General features: G+C 44.0%; 1 protein-coding gene across 7 annotated transcripts in view; it reads left to right on the forward strand.

Annotated features, from left to right (window-relative positions):
• Window positions 1–25,399, forward strand: part of NEURL1 (neuralized E3 ubiquitin protein ligase 1) — a 140,934-nt gene that overhangs the window by 45,187 nt on the left and 70,348 nt on the right. The window contains exons 1-2 of one of the 7 annotated variants that reach the window (XM_072340414.1): window positions 11,947–12,009; window positions 12,664–12,764. The exons of 2 other annotated variants lie outside the window; for them this stretch is intronic. In XM_072340414.1, coding sequence (XP_072196515.1) covers window positions 12,758–12,764 — 7 coding nt within the window. In that variant the 5' untranslated portion in view covers window positions 11,947–12,009; window positions 12,664–12,757. Of the gene's footprint in view, window positions 1–11,465; window positions 11,530–11,946; window positions 12,010–12,663; window positions 12,765–13,110; window positions 13,269–23,796; window positions 23,846–25,399 lie in introns of those variants that run through there. 4 more of the 7 variants (XM_072340411.1, XM_072340415.1, XM_072340413.1 and 1 more) reach the window with 4 other exon arrangements.

Below are 25,399 nucleotides of genomic sequence, written 5' to 3' on the forward strand. Positions count from 1 at the left end.
CTGTTGACTCCAGGGAAGAGAGAACATGTAAAGAACAGCAAGAACTATGTCAGTAGTTGCCACCCCAATGCTACCTGTCCTCATGTTCGGAGGACAGAACATTTATCTCCAGGGCTTTGCCTCAGATCCCATTGGGACAGAGCAGTGTTAGGAATGACTTTGTGTATCTTTGTCCCATTCTCGGAGCCACAGTGAAGTGAGCAGAGGCTGTTCTGAGGATGGGAGAAAGGTGGGCCCATGAGGGAATGCTGCCTCATGTGAGGAGCAATAAATGACCTTGATGGTCATTCTTGATCTTGATCTCCATCTGATTCTTCTCCTGCCCTCTAGGAGACCTTTAGTTCAAAGTCTTGAGGTAACTAAGTGCATCAGTTGTATTTTGCCAACAAGTGATGAGGAAAGCACAGTGAAATGAGTGAGGTGCTGTTTGAGCTGGTGCTGTTGTGGATGTATTAACTTCTGTGGACTGAACTTCAGCAAGGGCTGCAGCTGTGTTTTTCCTTAGATTTCATTGCTGTTGACAGTCATCCTCCAGAGTCCCTCTGGATGCTGAAGATTGTGTATACTGACTTTGCTGTGTGGGTGACCTCAGGGAAAAGAGGTTTTGCTTTTGATCCAGTTCCATTTTAACATCACAGGCAGGAAAATTCACTGTTGAAATAGGATCTTTACTGAGAGGGGAGAAGCCCAGGACAGCAGAACCATAGGAAGGGTCTCCATGGACCGCTCCAAATGGATGCCCTACATGCAATAAACAGCTGGAGCTGTCCTGTTCCTTCGTTGCCTGCAGTGAACCTGAGATGTTTGTATTTATATCTGAAACTTGGTGGCTGCTCCGCCATCAATTGCTTTTGACCTTTTAATCATGAATTATTGTTCACTTACCTCCTTAGCCTGTAACAGATCCCTTCATTGGTAGGGTTTCTATTTATTGGTTGAGTGATTGTAGCTCTCTATCTTGGGATGGGTACATTCCGATTAGTTTGGTCTCGCTTGTCTGAGCATTTATCAATCTTGAATAAAACATATGCTGGGTTTATGTTTACCACTGGTGTTTATCAGAACATTACAAAGCTATTTGCTGAGGTCAGATTGATGGAGAACTGGGGTGTCATGGCAGTGCTGTAAAGATTGGATAAATGAGAGGAGGGATTCATACCACTTAGTTCTGTGTCTTTTATCTTTAAAATAAATATAACATGACATTCTAAAAGATATTATAAAGAAAAACTATCTGAATGTGAGGAAATAGCAACAGTTTTCTTCATCAGAGAAGCTTTCTGTGCACAGTCAATCAGAAAAGATGCAGAACTTGAACCATGAGAGACTTGTCATGATTGCCAATTCTCCAGGGCTGACATTTTCCAAATATTACAGCTGGTCCATCACCAGTGATGGTCTATTAAAATATTTGCTGCTTGGCAATACCCTGTTTCACTGTGGGAAGAGGGGCAGAACAGGAGACAGTTTCTGAGCACTGCGGTCTTAATTCTGTGGGTCTGGCACTGGTAATTTCTCCCATCTCATCTGAGCTCTGACCCGCATCTGATTAGGGATGGAAGTCCCAGCTCCTCAGAGGACTCGGGGTCCAGCCTATCTGTGATGTCCCTGGCTCTTGCTGGCCATGTTCAGCTGTCAGCATTCACTCAACATTCCCACTTTTCTGCATCTCACCTGATGAACAGGCTCTCTATCTCTGTGGTCTCTCTTTGTATTACTTTTCTCTTATTTAAAAAGGGGAAAATAAAGAAAACCAAGTGGTGTCAGGCTGCATCGTGCCTGCTGCCAGTCCACTCCCTTGAAAAAACACATGACTAAAGGGCAATCATTATGCTTAATGCTTCAGAAATGTTTTCAGAAATTGGAACTGCTTTGTACTGAGAAAGAACGTGTAGAGCAAATAGAGGAATAAGCCTCCGCATTTTATAATTTTGAAGAAACCTCTGTGTTCTATTCCTTTGAATAAAAAACACCCCAAACACCTGACTTATTAGGTAAGAAACAGATGGCAGAGGCCTGAGGGACTGTGTGCATGCAAAACATCTGCCATGCAGGTAATATTTAGAAAATGATGATATTGGAAACTGTTGCTTTCTGAGGGTTATACAATGCGGGAACAACCATAATCCATGTGGTTCCTGGAAAGGGGATTCAAAACAGATTTGTGTGCCCTGAAATGCTAGCCCTGATCTAGCTGCAGCAGCTTGGTGCTGCTCTGCTATTTAGCACGTACTAATTGTCCGGGGTTAATGGGCGACGATGCGGCTGAGGAACCTGTGGCCTCGAAAACCTCCGTCCATCTGTGTTAGGGACATCTGCAAGGCCAGCAAGTGGGCAGCAGCACAGATCCGACAGCCAGACGGGGATTTTAATTGTTCAGGTGTGGAGAAATTAGCAATGTAATTACATAAATGGGCTTTCATGGCCCATTCAGTCTTTGTGACTCTGCAGGGACCCTGCTGTGATGGAGCTGTGAGCGGTGGTGGTGTAGATAAGGCCATCAGGTGGCATGTCACTGGCAGCATCTGGGACGTGGTGGGGGGAGATGGCACACCATTCTGTCTATTCTTTTCTGTTGATATGTCTTTACTATGAGAATCCTGGAAAACACTTTCTGTGTTTTAAAGCTTATCTACCTCCTCCTGGCTGGGGGATCTTAGCATCAGTGGATGGGCTGCTGTGTAGGTTTCTTTGTGTAGTTCTTTATGCCATTTTTCTGTCTCTTGAGTGTGCATCTGCTGCTGGAATGACCAATTCACTGAGAGCCCCCGGGTGCTGACGTGATACTCCAAGTGCTGTTTGGCTGTTCTGCCTTCTTATCATCTTTTATATGTTGTGTGTGCAGAGAGATTAATTCCTCAGTACCATGCTGTCAATTCTGACCATCTCATTATAATCTTCAATGTACAGAGCCAGATGCTCTGATTTATACCAGATGAGGTCTCAGAGGTTTACATAATCAGTTCCCAAAACTTTACAATTTGCAGAAATATTTTTCCTTTACATTCAGAGAACTGAAGTTTATGAGGTCTTCTTGAGCAATACATTATTTACTACAGCTTTTATCAAAATTCTGTTCTTACACCTTAATATGTTGTATTTTTAACTTTCTTCCTTTCATGTTATTTGTTTTGTATTTAATATGACTATCCAAATAGAAAATCTCTCTAAATATGACTCAGCAGAAACAGCTTTTACAAAGTTTCAAAACTCTCAAGATCGTGGCACACATACTAGAAAATGGAGGTTTAAAATCAACTGTTGCCTATGGTGCATTTACTCAGCTCACAGGCTATTAACTGCAGCAATTTGTATGGGTCTAACATAGCAGTTGTCAGATGTTGTTTCCATGTCTTCTTTTGTTTTGCTTCACTGGCAAAATTCTCATTGATTTCACTGGTGGCAGATTAAGTCCTGCATATGTTTCATTTCCACGAGCCAGTAAAAATGTCTTTCCTCTTTTTTTGTGCTCATCTCCTTTAAATATTTTTGTCTGTGCACAACTATCCCACTAAAATGTCAGTGTCTTCCAAATCGCCTTCCTCAACTCAAGTTGTCTAAATTCAGACAAATTTGGGTCCAGACCGCAGGCTTAACCAGAAACCCAGTCACCAGAGAACTTATGACTAGAAGGTTAAACAAGGTACTGAAGAAGATGCTTTTGTGTTGCTTGTGGTTTGAGATCAGACTTTCTGGTGTTCTGCAGACCTGAAAAGCAGCGATGTGCAGTAGGGTTTGTGGGATACAAGTTACAGAAGTGAACAGAAAGGAGACTTTGGTCTCTGCTCATGCAGGAGACAGGCTGTCCTTCATGCTATTCTCAAGAAAAGCATGAAGCAGCTCATTCATGGGGGAATCACTGGGGTTGCTGTTTCACGACTTGCTCAAATCTCTTAGCTATTCTGTTAAATAAACTTCTGTCTTGGTCAGTGGTATCAGGATTTGTTTGAAGGAAAAACTGCAATCTGGGAAAATAAATTCATAATATGTGGATCTTGAAGAGACTTCTAACTGTTGGAAGGCTTGTTACATGAAATAAAATCCATGTAATGCATAGATCTGTCCTTTTAACACTGCATGCGTGGAGATAGTAATCTTTTCATGCCCCATGTCTAATGTTCCTATCTTGATCTAGAAGGTCAGAAAAAGAATTGTACTCATAAACTGCTCTACTTTTATGGGTGATGTTCTCCTCTCCCATCCTCCAAAAGCACTCAGTTGAGTAGGGGAAATAGTCTCTAAAGTGGAGGAGAGAGACCCATCACCAGACGTCAACTGATATCTTGGAAATGTCTTAGAAACTGCACATGAATCAGGAATGACTCATGATGTAACTTGGTAAGTATCCAGTTGAAGGAGGGGAGCACTGAGCACCAACTGTCCATGTCTGCTTCTTGGAGATTAAGGCTGAGTAATGAGTCAGGTTGGGATTCCTGTGGGAAGAGCAAGAGTCTTCTATGGACAAGGACATGCTGTTGCCACCAGAAATACTGGAATTAGCTACAAGGTGGAAAGAGATGAGAAAGTGTTCGCTTGCACCTTGACAGGACAAAAACTTGACTAAGAGCATGGCTGATAATCCAAAGAGGCACAAGAATATCTAATTCCAGCAGAGCAGTCTCACTTGGTGTGAGCGTAGCGAAAGACTGTATGGAACCTCTTGCTTTAACTGTTGATAGAGTCTTTGAACAGCGTTTGGTCTTTGTGCCTACAAAAAGACACAAAGCAACAAAAATCATCATAGCTGACATATAACTGTGCAGGTAAAATACTCTTTTGCAGGTACAGCACCCATGGAACATAAGAACAGCTCAGTTAAGATGATTTGATAGGGTGGGTGAAAAGCTGTGCTTGTACTGATGGTGTAAGTGTTGAGTTCACTGTTGATTTTTATTAGCCTGGGGTATGGCTTCCAGGTCACCTTAAGAAAACTAATAGCTATGTAGAATAGCTGTAGAGTTTTTGAACCCTGTGGAATATATGCTGCGTTCCTAATAAACAATATTTATGCCTTCACTGAAACTGTTCTGATTTCATGTAGAAATCACAAATATTATTTTTAAAGCCTCAGGCTGAACAGATTTCAGATGCATTTTGTCTGTTCTGTGACCAACTGAACTGGGGTCAGGCTCTGGCTATTACTAAGAATATGTGAATTTCATAAAATCTCTCGTTTATACTGTAGGCTATCCATTTTTCCTTTCTCAGATAGGTATGATTTAACCTATAACGCTCTCGTATTAAAGAAATTTTCTTGTGCTCCACCAAAATCATGAGTTTGGAAGACTTAGAGAAGGGTGGGAAGATGCAGACATCTAAGTAAAACATATGTTGAATGGGAAGAAATCAGTCATCCTGGGTTCTGGGCCTGTGATTATTTCCACATGCCTGGACTGTATTGCTGTGTTGTGTGCCATTAGTGTCATTAGATGCTTCATGTCGGAGTGGATTTTTGCATATGCTGATGAGACTGCAAGATTGGGACTGCACTGGGTTGAGTCTGCCAGTGTGGTTTCAGGGCTGCAAGTGGAGGCGAGTGTCCTTCTAGACCCTTCCACCTTGTGCCATGTGCCCAGCCCAGTGTTCCCCAAAGTGCCCATAAATGTCTGGTTGGGTTACGAGCCTCCAGGCAGCAGAGTTTGTCCTCAGCCCTTTTCAAGAAAAGCAAACTGACTAATCAAACCCCACCTTGTAAAAACGGATATTTAAAACTGCTGCTCGGTGTTGGAAGGAGGCACAATGAAAAATAAGCGTAATGTTCTTGTTCAAAGGTGCCTGTGTGTCAGGGAGAAATGCCAGCCTTCCCCCATTGTTTGTCTTTGGGCTGATCTCTGAGAATGAGACCTTGGGAGCCACTGCCATTCCATTTGGTTCCTGGTAAAAGGAAAAGAGATTTGACGGCTCCCTCCAGATAAAAATACTGAGAAGAGTAGCCTTCTAGGCCAGAAAACAACTTATTTTTCTTTCCTTGTTTTTTTTTTTTTTTTTTTGTTATTTGAGCTTGCCAGATTGGTCTGTTCTCTGCTCTCCAACTGTGTGGGCGGCACAGAAGAGGATGCTGAGACAAAGAACGGGGGAGGGAGGAAAGAAGTGGAAAAGACCTTTGGACTGGAGGCATGGTGCATGGGAGGAAGAGAAAGTAATGGCAGTCAGAGTGTTTTGGTTTGCAAAAGTTTGCAGCAGGTCGGAAGAATCTGTGGTAGGTCAGAGACACTCAGTCTAGAAGTTGTAGTGATGAATATATTAGCATGTTTTTGATCCTAAAGCATACAGATGTTTTTCTGCATTTGGCAATTTTATGAAGCTTGCATCCTACTAACTTCAGTGCCTACTGCTGGAAATGGGGATGATGGATGGAGGGAGAAGTGACTGAATGGGAACGTGACCATTGCTCTACTTTAGTAGAGTGTTTTACATTTTAAGTTAATCTGCTTTGTGCTTTGAATTAGGTTTTAAAGAAAGGGGAATTTTATGAAGCTAAGGCTCTGATTTCGTCCTGACAGAATCCCATTTTCCTGAGCTGAAAACCAAATCTCATTTCTCATTCCAATAATAGCTACCTTCCCCCAGTCTACTGCATCTGGTTTGTGATCTTTTGTGGTACTCGTGAGATTGAATTACATGTGAAATGTGATTTAACTCCTTTTTTCAGTTTTTCAAATGAAAAGGGGAGTAAGGATAAATTTCAAATGAAACGTTAAGATCTATGATGAGAATAGGATGGGGAGATACTGGACAGCATCTTCAGGTGAGGGAGGAGAGCAGAGAAGAGGTGAGCAGAAGGTGAACATGGAGAGAAAGAAAGGCCAATGCACATGTAAGGCATTATGTGACTTGCTTGCTGTTTAAACCTGCAAGATTCATGTTGCCTGGCCCTTGTAGATTGACCCTTGCCATGTATTTTGCCCTTGGAGTGTTTGACCTTCAGCTCCTTTTGTTTCTTGTAATCTACTGCAAAAATTTGAAAAAACAGCCCTGTAAGGGCAAGGTTTGAAAATAAATCCCACTTCATATGGGATAGCCCTGCAGCAGGGATGGGGAGGTTCTGGTAAGAACAGAGGCTGTCCTGTGAGAGGATCCAGGGCTCTCCCCTGTGACTCCAGGGGCCTTTCAGAGCCGGAGACTTAGAGCCTGGGATGTGTGGTGGGGATGTTGGTTCGTGGACATATGTTGTAGCTGGCCCTGTCTGGCCAGCCCGCATAGCTTCTTTGGGACCTGCTGCCCTTCATCGCCCTTTCTGAAGGACTTTTGACAGGGTAGGGACTTCGGGTAATAAAAAGGTGTTTCTCTGCTAGGCTAATATTTACATCACAAACATATGGCGCTTTGGCTTGGTCACAAATCCCCGTGCGTGCAAGTGAGAGGGTTTTTTTCAGAAAGGGTGGGACATAAAACACTGAGGTTATTCTCTCCTGTCACCGTGTTTGCTAAGAAAAATCTTTAGGAATTACACCTTGATGCTGAGGGAATGTTATCGCAGTTAGAAAGTCGAGCTCTCAAAGGTGAGCACGTGCTGCGTGGGAACAGTCAGTCTAACCTTCATTTGCACCCTGCTGCTTTCTGATTTCTTTACAATATGTAAAGATCAGAACATGCTTTTCTAGCTTGGAAAGAGGCAGCACTTCTTCCAGGTGTGTTGTGAAAACAAATGTGTTGTTTGCTCAACGTGCCCCATAAAAGCGCTGTGACTTTTGCTGGTAATTTCATTTTTCAGTGTAGGGTTTGGCTGTTGTCTGTAATAAAGTATGAATGAGCTATTTTATATAATACAAAGGTGTGTGTGTGTGTATATGTATACTGCACGAGTGTTCTCTGTAGATCTGAGTGGAGCAATACTGTTTTTTTCACTAAGCTATTACAGTGCTATGTCACATGGAATGATGCTGCTCTGGGTTTCCAAATGTTTAATAGCCATAAAGCTGAGCCTGAAATAACACTTCTCAGTCCTGCTTTGCTGTCATTATGCTGCCTGCAGGCAGAGTCAAAAGGAGGATATTCAAGTGGGACTCTGGTTCTACCGTCAAGCAAAGATTTTTAACTAAAAGAAAACAGGTTTCTTGCACTTGATCTTAAAGCAAATGTCAATTTCATTAGGTGAATGGTATGAAACCAATATCTCTTTGCTTTCTTAGATCAGTGCTTTTCTCCTGGTGAGGTGCTTGCTTTATCTTATTTCATTACATCTTGATAGGTCTAAAATGCTCTTGTAAAAGCATTGTGCATGAAGAGAGAGCCTCATGCTCTCATTGTGAACTGTTGTGTTAATGTTCATTTCTCATGTAAGTAGACATGAGGACATTTGCAAATGCAGTCACTGTCACGTACGCTGTGATGTTTTCCCTCAGTGCAGGCTTTTGGTGGGTTCCAGGTGATGTTGCCCTGGAGCTCACACAGCTTTTTTATACTGTCTAGAAGTTCTGCTCAGAAATGCTGCTTAGCCCAACATGGTGCTTTATGGCAAATTGTCTTACATAGAATTTTAACATTTCCAGCCTCTGCTACCAGGTGTTATTCTGTCAGAATTTCTGTATGACATTATCTTTGGTAGCTCAAAACTATGTAAGGAGGGGAACGCTTCTGCCCTTGAAGAGAAAAACTGCATCCAGTGGGGACTTAAGAGCATTTGCATGCTGATGGAAAGATGCTGTGCAAGCAAGTCTGGGTTTTGCTCAGTTCCTTGCCTTGGAAATCCTTCTTGCTGCTCTGCCCTGTGCTTCTTGCTAGCAGTCTTCCCTTCTGCTGCTCCTGTAGGTGGTTGCACAGGGACTGAGATAAAGCACTGAGCAGGCAGGGCTCAGCTGAGCGCTCCTGTTGCTGTGTCTCCTTCACTGAGCCAGCCCACATCCTGGACATCCCCTCAGATACCTCACTGATGTCTTCATTGCCTTCCTGAGTGACAGCCTTTACTGCTGTGCCGCTGTGGTTCCTGTCACCAAAGCAAATGGCACTGATGTCTTACTTACACTGAGAGCAAGTATGAGGGAGATGCTCTGTCTACAGGCTTTCCTGCCCCTAAATTGTCCATCCTGCTGTGCTGCAGCAATCTGCCCTGGGGTACCCAAGCACCCAGGTTAGTGGTCATGGTGCTGGATTTAGAAATGGTAGTCTTGATTTTTAAGGATTTCAGCTAGGATTTTGAATTTCCTTTGACTTGAGTATCGAGATTGGGGTTTTCATCCAGAGTAATACTTTAATTACGTAACTCATTGCATTCTCAGATGGCTGTGTGTAAGCATCAGCTAATCAGCATTTCTTTTGCTAGGTTGGTATCTTTATCATTGTGTTTCACACAAAGAATAGCCTGAAGATGCATCTCTGCTTTCTAAGACCTCTCTACTAATAGCAATAAATTCTAGTTAAAAGATTGATTAGAATGTAAGATATCCCAGCTCTAGTCACTGTTCTTTGTGCATTAATGTTTGCCGGTGAGATGTTTTCTCTTGGATGCCTTGCTGTTGAGAGCATTAGTTTTCCTTGAGTTACAGTGGCTGAGGTTTCTGAAGGAAGCCTGATTTCTGTACGTGAGCTCTCTGCTGTAGCAGCAGTCTGAAGCTTATGCTGAAAAAAGACCTGAGAATATGGTCCTCTGAATCCTCCCATCTCCCTCAGTCTCTAGCTGCTTGTTGAGAGATTCTGTATTGAGTGAGAAAGGGCAGCTTCCAGTCAATTGATTTGTTACTGTGAAGCTGAAGGCATGTGGTAGTAGCAATATTGATGACAGCTTCTTAAACACTAAAGTCATAATGAGAAGGTTCTCTGCCCCTGGAAAACATCTGATTTGATTTCCACAGTTTCCTGCTTTTTTCTACAGTAATTTTTGGGGAAGATTCAGACCATGTTGTGGGGAAATGCTTTAAAGTAGATAAAATCCTATTAAGAGAGGGACTGGCTGAGGAAAGTGATGAGCGCAAAAGAAGATGGCAGTTCACAGAACCAATAAGGTTGGAAAAAAAACCATAAAGATCACCTAGTCCAGTGATGGACTAGGTGATCATCCATCATGGCCACTAAACCATGTCTCTCAATGCCACATCTGCCCACTGTTTTGGGGTTTTTTTGCATACACAGGCATAGGACATCAGACATCACAACACTGATGGGTCCCTCGTGTCCTCCTTTCTGACTGCCAGCCTGCTTCTGCCTTGCTGTTGAGAAAGCAATGAATCTGTCTCATTTTCCATACCCCAAAACACTGCCTAGTGCCCAGGGCTGCGGGTGTATCTTGGGACTGTGGGAGAGGTGCCTCACTGTCTGCTCAAGGCTGAATCAGAAGTATCCAAGGCTTCAGTCCAAAGAAGCATCCTGATGACTGCGTCCTTTGCAGCCTCAGCATTCTAATCTTCTAGTTAATAAATATATTTAGCAAGGTCAGGTACTGCCTCAAAGCACACTTCTGCAGTAGATTCTTGCTTGGATCAGTGATGCTGCTTGGACTTAACTTGCTGGATGCTGTTTATGAACAGGAGTGGATTTGGGAGCTGAGTTTCTGTTGGGTCACATCTTAATCTCTGTCAATAATTTGTCAGAAGGGAGCTCAAGTGGTGATAAGATATATATTATTTCAATACTTGATGCTACAATGGGAGGTCTTGCTGATATTGGTGAGAGCAGCAAAATAACCAAAAGGGACCTAGAGGTTATCAATGTGGAGAACTGTAAAGTGGGAACAGGGATGTAGATAGAGTTGGTTTTGTTCCGCCTCCCCCAACATCTAGAGAAAAGTTAGAAACATGGAAGAATGAAGAGAAATTTGGAAAAGGGCAAAGTCTGAAAGGGAGATGGAGGTGTGATAGGCCCAGATCAGAGAAGTTCCAGTATGAGGTACGGAATCATAGAATTGCTTAGGCTGGAAGGGGACCTTAAAGATCATTGAGCTCCAGCCATGGGCAGGGTTGCTAAACATTGGATCAGGCTGCCAATGGCTGCTGGAGAAAGCTTTGCTGTATGGCAAATAATCCTTGAGGAGTTAGCATTACACAAGGGGCAGACTACTGCACTGCCTTGGATCTATGGGGGTGCTGGGGAGGAGAGCTGCTATTTTATGTGGGTTGATTTTTTATTTTATTTTATTTTTTTTGCAAAAGGCAATTTTTCAATCAACTGAAATTGTTTATAATTTTCTGCCAAGCAGGATGACTCATTCTGGCAGCCTGCCCTCCCCTCATCCCATATAAACAAATAAAGTCAATAAGTTACAAACACTAAAATAATCTGAAATGATAATGGCTCAAATTTTTCCTTTTGGTGTATGTAGAACAAAATGCTTAATGTTTTTTTTTTTTTTTTTAAGACATTATTTCAGAGCTGGCTTCAGTGACCGTAACTTGAATAATAATAAAAAAAAAAGTGGTAAAAATAACTCTTAAAAATGCTTCATTTTTGAGTTAAAGAAACATTATGTTCAGTGAGACGCACAAAGCATTCAGTTTTGGGCCAACACAAAATGATTTTTTTTTTTTTCCTAGCAATCTCTTGGTTGAGGCAGTGAACCAAAAACTCAATTATTCACAGAGCTGCAGCAAGATTAAGGTAAGGATGGAAAGCAGAGCTGAGCAAGCAAGGGAGAAAATTTGGGGTTGGAGAGTGGAGTAAATCTTAATTCCTTGGGGTGAAACGCAGCGGTTTAAGGTGTCAGTACTCATCGTTCACTTTGCTGTCAGTGTGAGGCACTGGGTCAGTGTGACCCGGGTGCTGCCCTGTGCCAGCTGGGATGCATGGGCCACGCTGCAGTGCTCTTGGGGACAAGTCTTCGTGCTGCACCGCTGCTGCTGTAAATGCAGCATCATCCAGGAGGGAAGAATAAAAAGAGGGGAAAAAAAAACACCACCCAAGTCTTCTGCCAAGAAGCTGCTGTAAGCTCTGCAGAGTGTGAGTTTGGGCAGGGAGGAGCTGAGAGCTGCTCATCCCAGGGAACGCTGCTGCTTGGCTCCGGGTGCGAGTCTCCTCGGCGGGGCAGAGGGAGCCGGGTGCTGGCGGTGCTTGCTGCTGCTGGGGATGCTCCTCTGGCAGGTTCGAAATGCTTGGCACAGCTTTCCTCACGCACGCGGCGTTAGTGCAAACACCCTGACCGTGCTTCTATGGCTTGAGCTTTTTTGCACTGCTTTTTTTTCTTTTTTTTTCTTTTTCTTTTTTCTTCTCTTACCCAGCCATCCTAAGCAATAATCTAATTTCCCGTTATCCCCACTGGAAGAGTGAAGGCAGTGGGGTGGCAGGCTTTGCCCAGCACTGTGGTTAGGGGTGGGAGGCAGAGCTGGGTTTGTGGCTGTGCAAGTTTGAGTCCCGCTCCTTCGCAGAATGAGGAGTGAATGTAGCATAGCAATAAGCTGCATGAATTACTTTTAAATAAGCCAGCTTGGATGCTCCATGGCCGGCTGTGGCAGCATGGTGCCTGCTGTGCTCGTGTACCCTTAGAGCAGCAGACAGGAGAGATGCAAGGGAGGTGGTGCACGTGTGGGGCTGGAGACGGAGAGGAGAGAGCCAGCTCCTGCATGGGGGAAGGGGAGCAGGACCATATGCATCTCCCCACTGCCCTGGCACCCCCCATTCCGTGCTCCTGATGTTGCTTTCTGCCAGCAGAGGTAATGGGCTGCAGCGTAGGCGCTGGGCTGAGCGTGCAAACCTCGCACCAAGGAGTTGATGGGGATAATGTTTTTATTATTCCAGTCCGTGGTGAACCAGTCTGCATTTCAAGTACTCCTTTGCTATTAAATAACTAATAATTAACCAGCAGAGGCCGTTCGAAGACTCTGGTGCAGTGATGTCTGGTAATAATTTTTTTTCCTCCTATTTTATTTAATTTTAATTTTTGCCCTTCCGATTCATTCCGAGACTCCACACTGGGATCCCAAAGTGGTTTTCAATGCCCAAATCCGTTGGCTGTTTATAAATAAGTTCTGAACGCGGTGAGTGAAGTTGGCAGCGCCTCGGGCTTTGTTCAGAGCGCTGCCGGGTACCAGGGCCACCTCCGTGGCTCCGGTTTTGGGAGCGCAGTATGGGATGCTGGGGGCAGCGGGGGGGTGGGGGAACGCCGCATCCCCGAAGCGTCGGCAGCTATTTCAGGAAGACGCGAAGTCTCCTCCTTCTTATGTAAATAAACGTGACAGCTCCCAGCGCCGGTGCGGGAGGGCCGCGAGTGGGTGGAGGCAGCCGGCGAGGGGCAGCGGGGCCGGGGGCTGCGGAGCGATGAGCGCCGGCGGTGCCTGAAGGGGCGGCTATGGGGGGCCAGGTGACCCGCGGGCCGCTGCACGGTGAGCGCTGCGAGGGGGAAGGTGAGGGCTGGGGGTGCAATGGAGGAGATGCGTGTGTGATATGTGCCAGTTTCCAGAGGGGATGAAGGTTGCCGAAGGGGAACTCGGAGGCTTTGGAAGCGGTCACCTTGCGTCTCCTTCCCGTCAGCCGCTCCGTAGTATTCATTCATTTCTATATTGCGTTGACGCAGCGTGGAACGAACGCTGGTTTGAACTACTCCCTGTGCTCTGCTGAGCCATGGAGTCTGCCTGCTTTGCTAGGTAACGTGAAGCCGTGTAGGGAGGGGGGCAGAGCGCCCGGCGCGATGCTACAGCAAAATCCGGAGCAATAGGCAACGTGGGGCCGTGGCCGCGCAGATCTCATGCCATAAATATTTCGGTGAGAATCCTGCCCTCGTTAAACGTGCCGACTGCTCCGCAGTGTTCTGCTCACCTCGGGACACAGCCGGTGTGCTGCACGTTCCGTGCGGGGGGAACGGGCTGTCAGAGGAACTTCCTGGTTGCTATAGTAAATAGGGATGGGAAACGCGCAGATCGTGTTGTGTGTGCTTGGAGCTGCTCGTGTGCTTACTTTGAGCAGAGGTGTGAGGGGTAGATGCGGAGGCTGTGAGTATTCACGTCCCAGTCCCAATTCTTGTTGGGCTGGGTGAAAAACACGAACTCTGCAGCTTAAGGAACGAATGGATAGAGTTAGGAAGCAGATGACTTTCCTAACAGCGTGTCTCGAGTGAGATTGGAATTTGTTCATCATCTGTGTTCTGGAGTGTCACCCACAGTCTGACCTTATTTCTTCTATAATGTCGCAGTGTTCATGTTGTGTGCAGAATGTGAGTGCTGTTGGGTCAACACAAAAAAGCAAGCAAGCAAGCAAACAAACAAACAAAAAAAGCCCATCCCCAAACAAACAGCTCTGGCTGTTGTAGGTTCCATATCCCATTTGAAGTGGCATTTGAATGAACTTGAGAAACCTGGCTGGAAAGGAGCAGCAGCTGTGTGTGTGCCAGGGACCTGGCATCCCTGCCAGGGCTTTCTGCTGCCCACTGAGCCTGCAACTTCTGCCTTAAGGTGTTGCTCCGCCTGCCAGCGCGGTTCTCCTTCTTTTATATTTCCTTGGGAGATGCAAAGTAATGAGGAGACATGGGTAATTAACTCTGCTGAATTTCCCTCTGTGGACAGAGGGGCTACAGGCAGCGTTGCAATGAGAGGTGACACGCTGCTGAGTGTAGCGCAAGTCTTTTGAAACGTGGGCGTGCTTTATATTTAAAAATAGGAAGAAGTCATCCACCAAAGGACATGTAATGAAAATAGACCGCATCTGTGCTTGTGGTTTGTCCGTGGCTGCCATTCCTGCAGTTCCATCTTTCTGTTGAATGTTTCTGTTTTCAGATGTGCTGGGGAAAGAGAACCGAAACATATCAGTTTCTCAGAAGAATAAATGAAACTGAACATAATGATACCGAAAGGAGCTCTGTAAGCAGCCTTGGGGGTTAATGCCCCTTGCTTTTAGAAACCGTGGGTAAAGTACCGATCTGCTGCTTTCAGATATTTCCAGCTCTGTCTCCGTGCTGTAAGAGCTGGCTGGGTTTTTCAGGGGCACCTGAGTCATTTAACTCAGCTGAGAATCAGCTGGGATGGGGCGAAGCTGCCCTGCCCAGCTGCTGGAGACTCCTGCTGGGATGGGCATAGCTCCCAAGCCTGTCATGGTCCACAGAGGTCTGCCTGCCCCTGGTTGCCCACTCTCATTTTGGTCAGGTTGGAAAAAATGAATTGAAAGACGGGCTCCAGAACTGGGCTGTGAGGGTGGCACTCCTTCGAAAAGCATCAAAGCAGCGTGGTGGTGTTTAACAGCTGTGGAACATTTGAAAGGAGACATCTTATTTCGTTGTGTGTTGGCACACAGGAGCTATTCATTCCTTCTTCTCCGTGATGTGCGTTGCTCAAATGCCCTCGTGCAATCTCTGTCCACGTGCCCATGGCACCGTGATGGTCTGTGCTTCTCTTTCCCCTTCCCACCCCATGCACGCAAGTCCTTGGCGTGCTTTCCAGCTCTCTCTGTGCAAAAAGGAGAAAAGTTGAAGTAGGAAGTCCAATGGTAACGGAGTCGTGATGGACAGGATGTTTACAGTCCATGCAAAAGGGAACATCTATACATGTGGTGTTTACGTTAGCAATATTTTAAACAGGAAATGTTAATATGATTGCTCGTGGTTCATCTGAGGCGAGTTTCTTCAAGACTGGCTGTGTGCTATAGTGTTCCTACAACATAGGCAGACTTATCTAAATATTTATATTCAACTACTTGTTAATAATCGTGCATAAAACATCTCTGATGGACGCATACCTCCGAACTAGTACGTTCTTCTTACGCAGTTGGTTCAGCTGTCACCTGCTGCGTTAGTTTTTAATTCCTCTCGATGGCTGTGAGTGAGATGCTATTTGCATTCATTTTTGGGGGGGATCAAATCCAATTTTTTGTCTGAGAAAAAACATCTCGAGTATTTTTTTTAATATTATTATTATTTTAAAGATATTTTTATTATTCTCTTGGAACAGAGCAGACAAAAAGTCAGGCTTCAGCCAAGGAAGCTGCTGCGCTTTGCTGGAGAGGGTTCAGTGCGTGGCTACGTGCGGAGGTTAGCGATGAATGCGTCCGTATCTCTTCAGAGGGCTTTTGACTAGCTGGAGTGTACACAGTGCATTAATTCATGTGCAGGGGATGTGTCTGCTGCGTGCACGTTTGCTGAATAACCTTCCCTCCTACAAGTCACAGTTGCTAATAAGTCCCTCATTGCAGGGCTTTGTCGTATTTTTGTTTTAATTACTCTCGTGTCATGGGCACACATCAGTGATTTGCAGCGGAATAATTTTTACAAGGAGCAGAAAAAAGGTATCTTGTGTCACATTTCCCAAACTGTAATTGGATGGCATCAGCCTAATTGCAAAGGAGTCCCTGGTGAGAACGCATCATTTCTTTAGCCTGGGAAGCAGCAGTGACTGACAGATGTAACTTTTGGCTTGAACAGTAGAGTTTTTAAGCTTCTTAAGTGGACGATGCTCTGCAGCCTGAGGATACAATAAAAATAATGGCTCCTGTATTTGTGGGATGTTTTTACAGGTGTAAGCATTACGTATGGCCAGAATTTCCCCTTACCTGTGTAAGTCCTGGTGTGCTGCACAGCTGTGTGGTTGAGTAGCAGGAGGCAGAAGGAAGCAGGAGTGGTGGCATAACAGCTCTCCATCTGCTCTACATGGTGGTAAAGACTTTTGGGCAGCTACTTGGGTTCATTTCCAATTTCATTGGCATCTTGTTCGCCACAGTCTTTTCCAGCCCCTGGCTGCTGTTTTATTTCCATGCAGAATAGGTGTGAAGTGCTGGTGCTGTCCTTCCTCTGCATTTTGTTCCCATGCAGAGCAGTCTGTGGGAGTGACTCACAGGTGTCACTGGGAGGTTTGGGGTTGGCTGGGAGCCTCTAGCCCCAGTGAGCTGCTGAGTTGCTGCCGTAGGGCTTTGGGGAACAATGGAAGCTGGAGGTCATTTCCTGAGTGAAAAATAGCTATGGTGTGCAACTTCATTTATTCCTTCTTTGCACAATGGAGCTCTATTTTTAGCTTTCTCTTAATGCTTTGTAGTGTAGTGAATGGTATATCTATAGGCAAGTGCTGAATCAGCCCCATGCTCTATTTCCTACTTTGTGTGTTCCTTGCCTATTCTGCAACAACCTTGCCAAATGCTGCATTTCACCCTTGCAGTTAATACTGCCCAAGAGAATTGTACTCTAGCACACACCACTGTACACACCTTCAGATTAAAGAATTTCTGACTTCTGTGATCTGATTAAAACTGTAAAATATCCCAGAAGAAATAAGAAATGTTTTAACTTTAGCAGCAATCTGACAGCACCAATGTAGTGAGGTTTCTTTACAAGTTAATTTTACTTTGCATTTTTTTTTGTCATTTCTAAACTATTGTCTGGATTCTGAGGTATCTTACCTGGCTTCCATAAATGGAGTGATTGAAAATTGCTTTACCCTCACGAGGGGGTTAACAGTTCCCATATTCTGCAGGCAGTCACTCACTGAGAACCAAGATGAGATGGGGAGAAGAGGCTCTTTCTAAGGTCGCTCTGCTTTCAGCAAGATTGCTATCTAGCTCTGAAAGCAAATGAGTATGTGTGTGTATGGGAAGTTAATCCTGCTCAGGCTTGGATTAACTGGTGCAGAAGACCCCGGGCAGAGTGCCAAAGTACTGCTGGCATTTGCTAAAAGTGGGGCTCCCAGAGATTATTTCAGTTTGTGCCTCTGACCTGTGGGTCACTTTCGAATGTCCTTAGGTGGCTGACAGTAGTGACCGCTGACAGCTTTTCAGATGAAATGGGTACTGCCTCCATATACAGGGATTTTATGGGTAACCACGTTTATACTTGAAAACTCTATTGTGAAAGGCAGATGACTTCTTCATTAGCTGTGGCATTATTTGACTCTAGGGGTCTTGGTGTGAGTGCTGTGAGCAAAGAGCATCCCAGTTCTAGTTTAATCTTCTGCTTTCCTGGCATTATCCCTATTCTTTTTTCCCATATCCTTTTGGTGCTGAGGGGACCAAAGGACTGAATGTTTTGTGTAATTTTTCAGACTTGGTTGTTTTATTTGTCCCCTCTTTGAGTGGTCCTTGCCCTCTTCTACAGGGAGCTGTTCTTACATCTGATCTGTCTTCACTTGTTCCTTACTTCTATTCTGTTGAGAATTATGGATGGTATGTTTAGCTATCATTCAATTAATTTAGAGGTAGCAGGTGTCACTTCAGAAGGGTTTGTTGTATCCTCTTATGAGTCTCTGGGAAACATCTTTGTGCTTAATCAGAACAAATGTTCCTAGAACCGGAAGAAACATATTGTTGATGGCGTAAAACAGGTTTGTGGAAAAAATACAGTTGCCACTGCTGGCATCTAGGAGTAGTTGAGAAGAGGTGGTCTCTAGCCATGCAGTTGCAAAACTGACAGTCCTGCTTTCTTTACTTATTAAAGAATATTACATTATTATCCATACATGCTGAGGGTGGAATTAAGATCAGTCTAAAAAAGATTAATCGTAGAAGAAAAGGGAGCTTCTTGAAAAGTGAAGCCAGGGCAAGGAATTGATCCTGATGGATTGCCCTGGGGAATCAGTAGGAGTTTACTGATGGCGCAGCAGGGAGTGGAGCTGGAGGTCAGGAGAGATCTCATCTCCCAGAGGCTGAACAAGGAGCGTGCCTGCCAGCCTCATGGTCCATGTGCCCCTGATCAGAGCATATGCTGCAGTCCTGTGTCTGACGGTATTTTGCTGTAGGGTTGATCCCTATTAGTGTTGCTGTCTGTTTGTTTTTCTCCCCATCTATCCCTCTCTAAATTACAGTATTTTTCTTTGAAGACATATTTATCTGAGTGAAGCTGGTCTGAGATGAGTCAGAGCCTTCTCCTCTGTAGCTCCTGTCAAGATGGCTTCAGTGGTATTTCTGTTCCTTGACTCTGTCCTTGATTGTGTCTGGAAGGGATGCTGTACTTTGTTGGCATTAAAAATAACATTCAAGATGACTGCAATTGGTGGGTCTAGGAAGAAGAGTCCTTTGGTTTATTTGGGATTCACTTTGGGTCTGGCAGCCCAGCAACGGAGTGGGAATGCAGACAGAGCCATTGTAATTGATCAGATGCCTGAGTATATGTTTCCCATTGTAAAGGCTGATAGCACTTTTATCTTAAAGAAAAAATGATAGTAATAAAAAAAAGAAGGGGGAGGGGAGAAGGGAAGTTGGACATAATAAAAGTGATATACATTAATGAATATGATGCAGAATGTAAATGGTGTAATCCTGCTTGCTTCCCCTGCAAACAGCCAGTGTTGGCAGAAATCTGGAGTTCTTGCCCTTTTCCTCAAGCCCTTGGGATAAACCAAGGCTCCTTGCTATAAAAATCAGCTCCTTTTTTTTGTGGCTTGTTTTGCATTTACTCATGTAGTCAGAAAAGGAGATATGCTAATACAGAGGGGAAGCATTAGAGGTCAAGTAATGCAGGGTGCCTAGGGTTTGAATTGTCCTACCTTGCAGATTTTGGTGTCCCTCATGCAGCAGTCCTGCCCAGAGGCTGGTCAGAGTGATGTGACCTACAAACACACTGTTGTAGCCCCGGGGCACTACACTGCTAGCAGCAGGCTTTGTTGATGAGGTCTGGAGAAGAGAAAGGACCCTGCACTTGACCAAATGAGAAAGATGTTCAGTGACCTCTTCATGAATTTCAACTAGGTAACCGAAACTGTTCCCATCTTTGACTACTTTAGAAAAGAAATAATTATGGATCAAAGCACACAGAGACCTGGGCAGCTCCGAGCACTGACATGCAGACTGCTTGGTGTGCTTTCCGAGACCATCAGTTGTAGTCTGACTGCATGCTTTGCTCTGGTTTTCTTCTTGTGACTGCATGAAGGCAGTGGGTACCACTCAAAACTATGGTCAGTCTTGGTGCGGTGTGGGGGAAGCACACTTCAGTTGGTGTTTTGAGGGCAGCAGGTGCTCATGTTTGAGTTGTACCTTGACAGGAGTGAAGGCTTGCTTTGACTAAGCCTCCAGCAAGAGCCTATTTTTCTGTTCCCTGTGGTGTTTCCCAGATAACCAGGCCCTTTGCTTGCTTTGCGAAGTTCAGATGCTCCATAGGCTGTTGCGAGTTCCAGACCTGTTCTATCAGCCATGAGAAAGCTGTGTGGCCTCAAGGAGGGAGAGTGGGTTTGAGCCTGGAATTGCTCTCCCACCTACTGAGAGGTTTCCAACAGTCAAGAAAGGATGGGAAGGCATTGTGTAGAGCCCAGGGCAACGCTACCCTCTGTTTGCAGGGAAATTGAGCCATAAACCACACCATGGCACACAGAAACCATTTTAATTTCAGTCTCTGCTGGAAGCACTGCATGGAAAAAAAAAAAGTGATCAGTATAAAAAGAAATGTTTATGTTTCTAGGAGCATAGACCTCCCAAATAATTAACATCACTTGACAAACTGCTGTTTAAAATGCAAGTGGTTTAAGTGCTGCAGCTCAACAGGCATTTGTCACAGTTCTGGCGTAAATGCGATGCACGCTTCGGGTTGGTTGCTGCCTTAAAGTAAAGAAAATCTCTTCTGGTAAACATCTCTTGCCTAAGGAGAAAGTCTTCATAATTTTTTTGTTTGGAAAAGCTAAATGTTAGAGAACTGGCCGAATGGCAGCTTGGTGACAAGGGCATTGGGCATGCAGTTTAGGAAAGAAATAAAACCCGGACTTTAAGGGAAAAGGCTTTTGGGAGGAAATTTTTGGAAGCTACGACTTGAGCTCTACTTTGTATGTCTCTAAAATTCACTTGCTCAACTAAAATTACTTGAAATGGAACCTTTTCTCTAGGGCGACTTAATTTTCTCTTGGGTGACTGACAGGAGACACAGAGATTGTTAAGAATTGGTATTTTCAAAGGTTAAAGAATGGCATCTTGCAAGGAGACTGAAATTAAAATAAAAAAGGAAAAGAAAAAAAGTCTGGAAGATAGAAATATAAGGCTGCCCATAATGTACTGAAACATCGCAGATCAAAACGACTTATGTCTTTGCACACCAGATTCATATTATGAAGTATAAAATAGAGCCTTAAGAATCTAATTGCTTTTACAAAGACATTATTGATGCTATAAATTCCATGCAGCTTGGAAAAGGAAAATTGCTCAATTTATTTTCTGCCTATCCTGAATTAGTTCAATACTGCCCTCTGAGTTTTCAATTCCAAAGGGAAAGAGACCCCAGGAAGGGGCTGTCTTCTTCTATTTCAATTCTAAGTGAAGCTGTATGCTTAGAGGGAATGCAGTTCTGGGAATCCTGATGAATGATGGTCCCTCTCACACGGTGGGAGTTGCTGTTCGTCTAATTTCAATCCCTCTGTTCCTCAGGGGCTCTGTAAAATTGGCTGAAGAGACCTTGATCAAGTGGCATGGCTGTGACAGGGTTTCTGGACAGACTCCTTTCTGTTCAGCCCAGTGCTTGAGCAAGGGTAGTTGATTCAGTGTCTAGATATCATGTCTATATTCTGTGGCTTGGAATTCGCATGGTTACTGGCTGCAAAAGATCTACTTTTTCTTGACTTACAGTATTTTGAAAGTGGCTTCTAGCAGACTTAGGTGGGAAGATGGGCAAGGCTGACTTTGGGATACAATAGAAGATCTTGTACTATGCTGTAAATGAATTCCTGAAGTCTCATATGTTTTGAGGAAAGAAGACAGACCACCCCTTGGTTTGTCAGGTCCACCTCTAGCAAAGTACCTGCCAGAACAACAGAACTTAGATGTTTTTATTCCCTACATCTGGGGTGCTTCTGCTTGCAAAAGATCTGATCCTACTGTGAGATTTTCATCTGGGCTTAGAGTTCTCACTTGATGCAAAGGAGTGAGCAGTTCCTGCTAAATATAGTAATTAAGATGATCAGCACAAAGATCTGCAAGCTCTGATTGCAGATCTCTGTGCCTCTGCTTAACGTGTTAGAAGTGGGTATGGAGACGCAGGGATTCCAGATCCCTGTATCCTTTTTTGGCAGTGGTGCATTGGCATTTATCATACAAAGGATAAAGTGTTCAGGCTATCCATTCCCATGGTAGCAAGGATAAAATGCAGAGAGATATCTGAATGTTCTCCAAATGAATGTGAAAGGGTGTGAAAGTCATTCGGCCTATCTGCAAGAGATGACTGCAGTTCTTAAAACTGCTCTTCATCAAAGGTCAGGTAACCTCAGTGACTTTGCTGGAAGATGTTCCTACCCTTTTTATCTAAGTGACTGCCTGCTCTCTCTTTACCTGTTTATCAGTTACCTCACAACTTCAGAGACCTTCTCTCTCTTGCACCCACATCCAGCAAAGCTGCTCTCTGGGGACTTCAAAGGGTCATCTCATGCTGATTGCAATTCTGACTAAACAGTAATTGCTTGAAGGAGATTGAAAAGTTATTTAGCACAGGTAATGGGTATCTTGTATTTTGTGTATTGTCCGTGACAATACACGTTTTGCATTTTCTAATCTTGTACTCCAGTAAATCTGTGCTTGAACTCTCATGGACAAACCTTATCTAATAGGTCTTTTTGCATGTAGCAAAATCAGTATTTCTGTGACATGTGTGCCTGGTTCTTCAACTCGTGTGATGCAGGAGGAGGTGTGGCAGTGCGTAGGAAGCTGCAGTCAAGTGAAAGTACAGGCAAGTTACCTTGAATACTTTCAACACAACAGAGAAGTAACTTTGGAGTGTGCAGTCTGGGAAAATATAGAGATGGGTAGCGATTTTGGACTTGTGCAACTTCAATTTGATGACAAGTAGTGTTTTTATCTGTATGCTGTATATATAGCAGTTGGTTTAAATTGTGTATTGAGATATGCTTTTGAATGAAGAAAACCAAGCAGGGAAATGCATCATGGTCCAGGGGTCCAGACTCCCGTTCAACAGCTGCATCTGAATACTGGCTGAAGGAGCATCTGTCAGGCATGCAGTGATTCCTTTAAGATTGTTTCTTATTCCTGCAGGAGCTTCAAGTCAGTCATGCCGTGAATGTGGCTACATCAGGAACAATGCTCTGAATTGCATTTCTTCTTTCCGTTCTTAACAATACCCTTTTATGCAAAAATTCCCTTTGCATGAATTTTAAAGCAGCATCATCTTCCTTTTACAAACTGGCATGCTTTTCTTATACCTCTCTCTTCCCTCAACTATTTAGAAATAGTCATCTTCACGTTGTTGTTGCTGAAGATTGTAGGTTGTCTTCTGCTTAGCTTGTGCATGTTGATGTTCAAAACTTTGAAGGTAGAGGTAGTGGAGCTTCCTACATATAAATAATGGAGTAACCTTCTCTACAAAAAGACTTGAGAGGTTGACACAAGGACTAAGGAAATAATAATGACACTTTATGGGAGTTCTCAGAAGGCCTTCAATAAACAGGCCTTGAGCTTCTAGTCTGAAGTATGTTTTTGCCTCTACAAAATCTGAGAGGATTGGAGCCCTTCCATGTGCTCTTAGAGTCACCTCCCAGCTGTCTTCTGGTGTGAGATTCAGCATAAAGATAGCAGGTAGATTTGCTTTGAAAGACATGACACTTTTCTACATGCTCTTGTCTCAGGCAATATGAATTCAACACCCTTGGTCATTTACTGGCTGACCTGTTGTAGGAGGCGCTAAGAAAAACAAGTTCCTGTATGGACTTCTCCAGCACCTATTTATAGAAAAGCGTTAAGTACTAACTTCATGGGCCTGGCATGGGAATGGCTTGGAAGGACGATGGAATACTGTTCATGCTTTTTGTTTGGAATTAGTGCCAGGGATGCTGTTTGTCTTCGTTACAATAAACGGTAACTTTATTCCCTGACTGGCCATTGAAGTTTCAGGTTTGAATTCATAGGGCCAGATTCAGATGCAAAAGAAACAGAGTTAATGACTGGAAGGGGTGTGTTTAAACTGGTGCAAGTGATGTGCTGCAGAGCCAGATGGGACTGGCGAAGTCAGTAATTTAGATTCCTCTTCTCCCTTTGGTACAGAAAGTGAAGATTAATGAAGGAATACACCAGCGGATGGCCAGATTCTTGTGTAAGCGGAGAAATGTTGCTCTTTCTCCTGTTTTGCTGCAGCAGCACTCAAATTATTTGGCTGGAAAAATAATATTTTAATTGTATGTGCTGGCTAGTGCATCCGATTTTGGAGAAGAAAGGATGGCAAAGCAAGCAGAGGCAAAGTTTGTGTGGTCTGAGCTCTCCTGGAGAGAGAGGTAGGAAAGAAGAAATGAAGATTTCAGTAGAGAAATGGTGGAGGAGGAATTCAAGGAAGTACATTGCTACTGTCATTCTGAAAGATTTATGAGGTGGTTAAACATGACCAAACAGTAGAGTCACATTTTCGTGTACCTGCTAAGCTGTTAGATCTAATAACTTCATTCCTTAAGGGTTTACGTGCTGCCAAACGTAAGCAGGAAAAAAGCCGCTGGGATCAGTATCTTCTGGGGTGAGTTAGACTGTGTACATCAAAACCAAAAATTAAAGTGCAATTTCTCTTTGTCAATGAAGAAACCAGAAGACCCTCAGTAATTAAATGTTTAAACGGCTTCCCTTTTAGGACTGCTTAGGCTCTTTATTTTGGATGAAAGTATTTGATATCAGGGTAATGGTTGTGGATGTTAACAGTTTTAAAAGACTGCAGCAACTAACCACGAAGTGAGCGAATTTCTTGCACTGAAAAGGGAGCTTCCAAATAAAAAAGAAAAAAAAAGAAAATATACCAAAAAGCAGAAGACATACTGAATGACAGTACATCTACAGCTACCAATGTGCACAAAGCAAAAATCTGAGTATTACTTCAACTCCAGAAGGGTTTTGCAACAGGTTCACACACAGTGATCATCGTCGTGCTTGGAGGGTCATGACAGCAGTCAGGAAATTGCTGGTGTATCTGTTGGGGGTGGAAGATCTCCATTTTATCAAAACAGGCTGCCCAGGGAGATGGTGGAGTCCCTGGAGGCGTTCAGGAGACATGGAGATGTGGCACAGAGGGATATGGTTGGTGATCATGATGGTGGGAATGGATTGATGGTTGGACGAGATGATCTCTGTGTTCTTTGCAACCTTAATGATTCAAAGGTTGTAGAGCTGAGCACTGTCCTTTGGCTGTGCCATCACCTTGCTGTGTGCAGCCCTTCAGGAAGGGAAGCACTGCTTCTGGGCTTGGACACATCCTTGTGGGCAGCCACCAGTAAAAGAAGATGTTCTTAGACATCCGAGAACAGTGAGAGGGGAGCCTCTCAAAGCAGTGTTTGGGTTTGGAAAAATAATCACAGCGTTTTAGAAGAGCTTGTTAAGTTTTAAATGTGGATGGGGTAAGGAGCTGCTTCCAGCAGGTGTGCTGTCAGGAGACCCTGCAAATAACAGTGGCAGTGAACTTTAGAAGGAAGAGCGTGAAATAAATATGACCAAAGCACTGCATTTAAAAAGAAAACTAATACAAAATGACCCAACTTTATAGCACCTCAAAGTGAATCTAAATGGATGGTTTATATTAGGAAAAATGGCACGCTGCAAATGTAAATGTCATGTATAAGAAGAAAAACTGCTTCCTGAGATTCTTTAGAAACAGCATTACGGCTTAAAACTT

The sequence above is a fragment of the Excalfactoria chinensis genome, chromosome 6 (assembly GCF_039878825.1).
Source record: "Excalfactoria chinensis isolate bCotChi1 chromosome 6, bCotChi1.hap2, whole genome shotgun sequence".
Classification (NCBI taxonomy): domain Eukaryota; kingdom Metazoa; phylum Chordata; class Aves; order Galliformes; family Phasianidae; genus Excalfactoria; species Excalfactoria chinensis.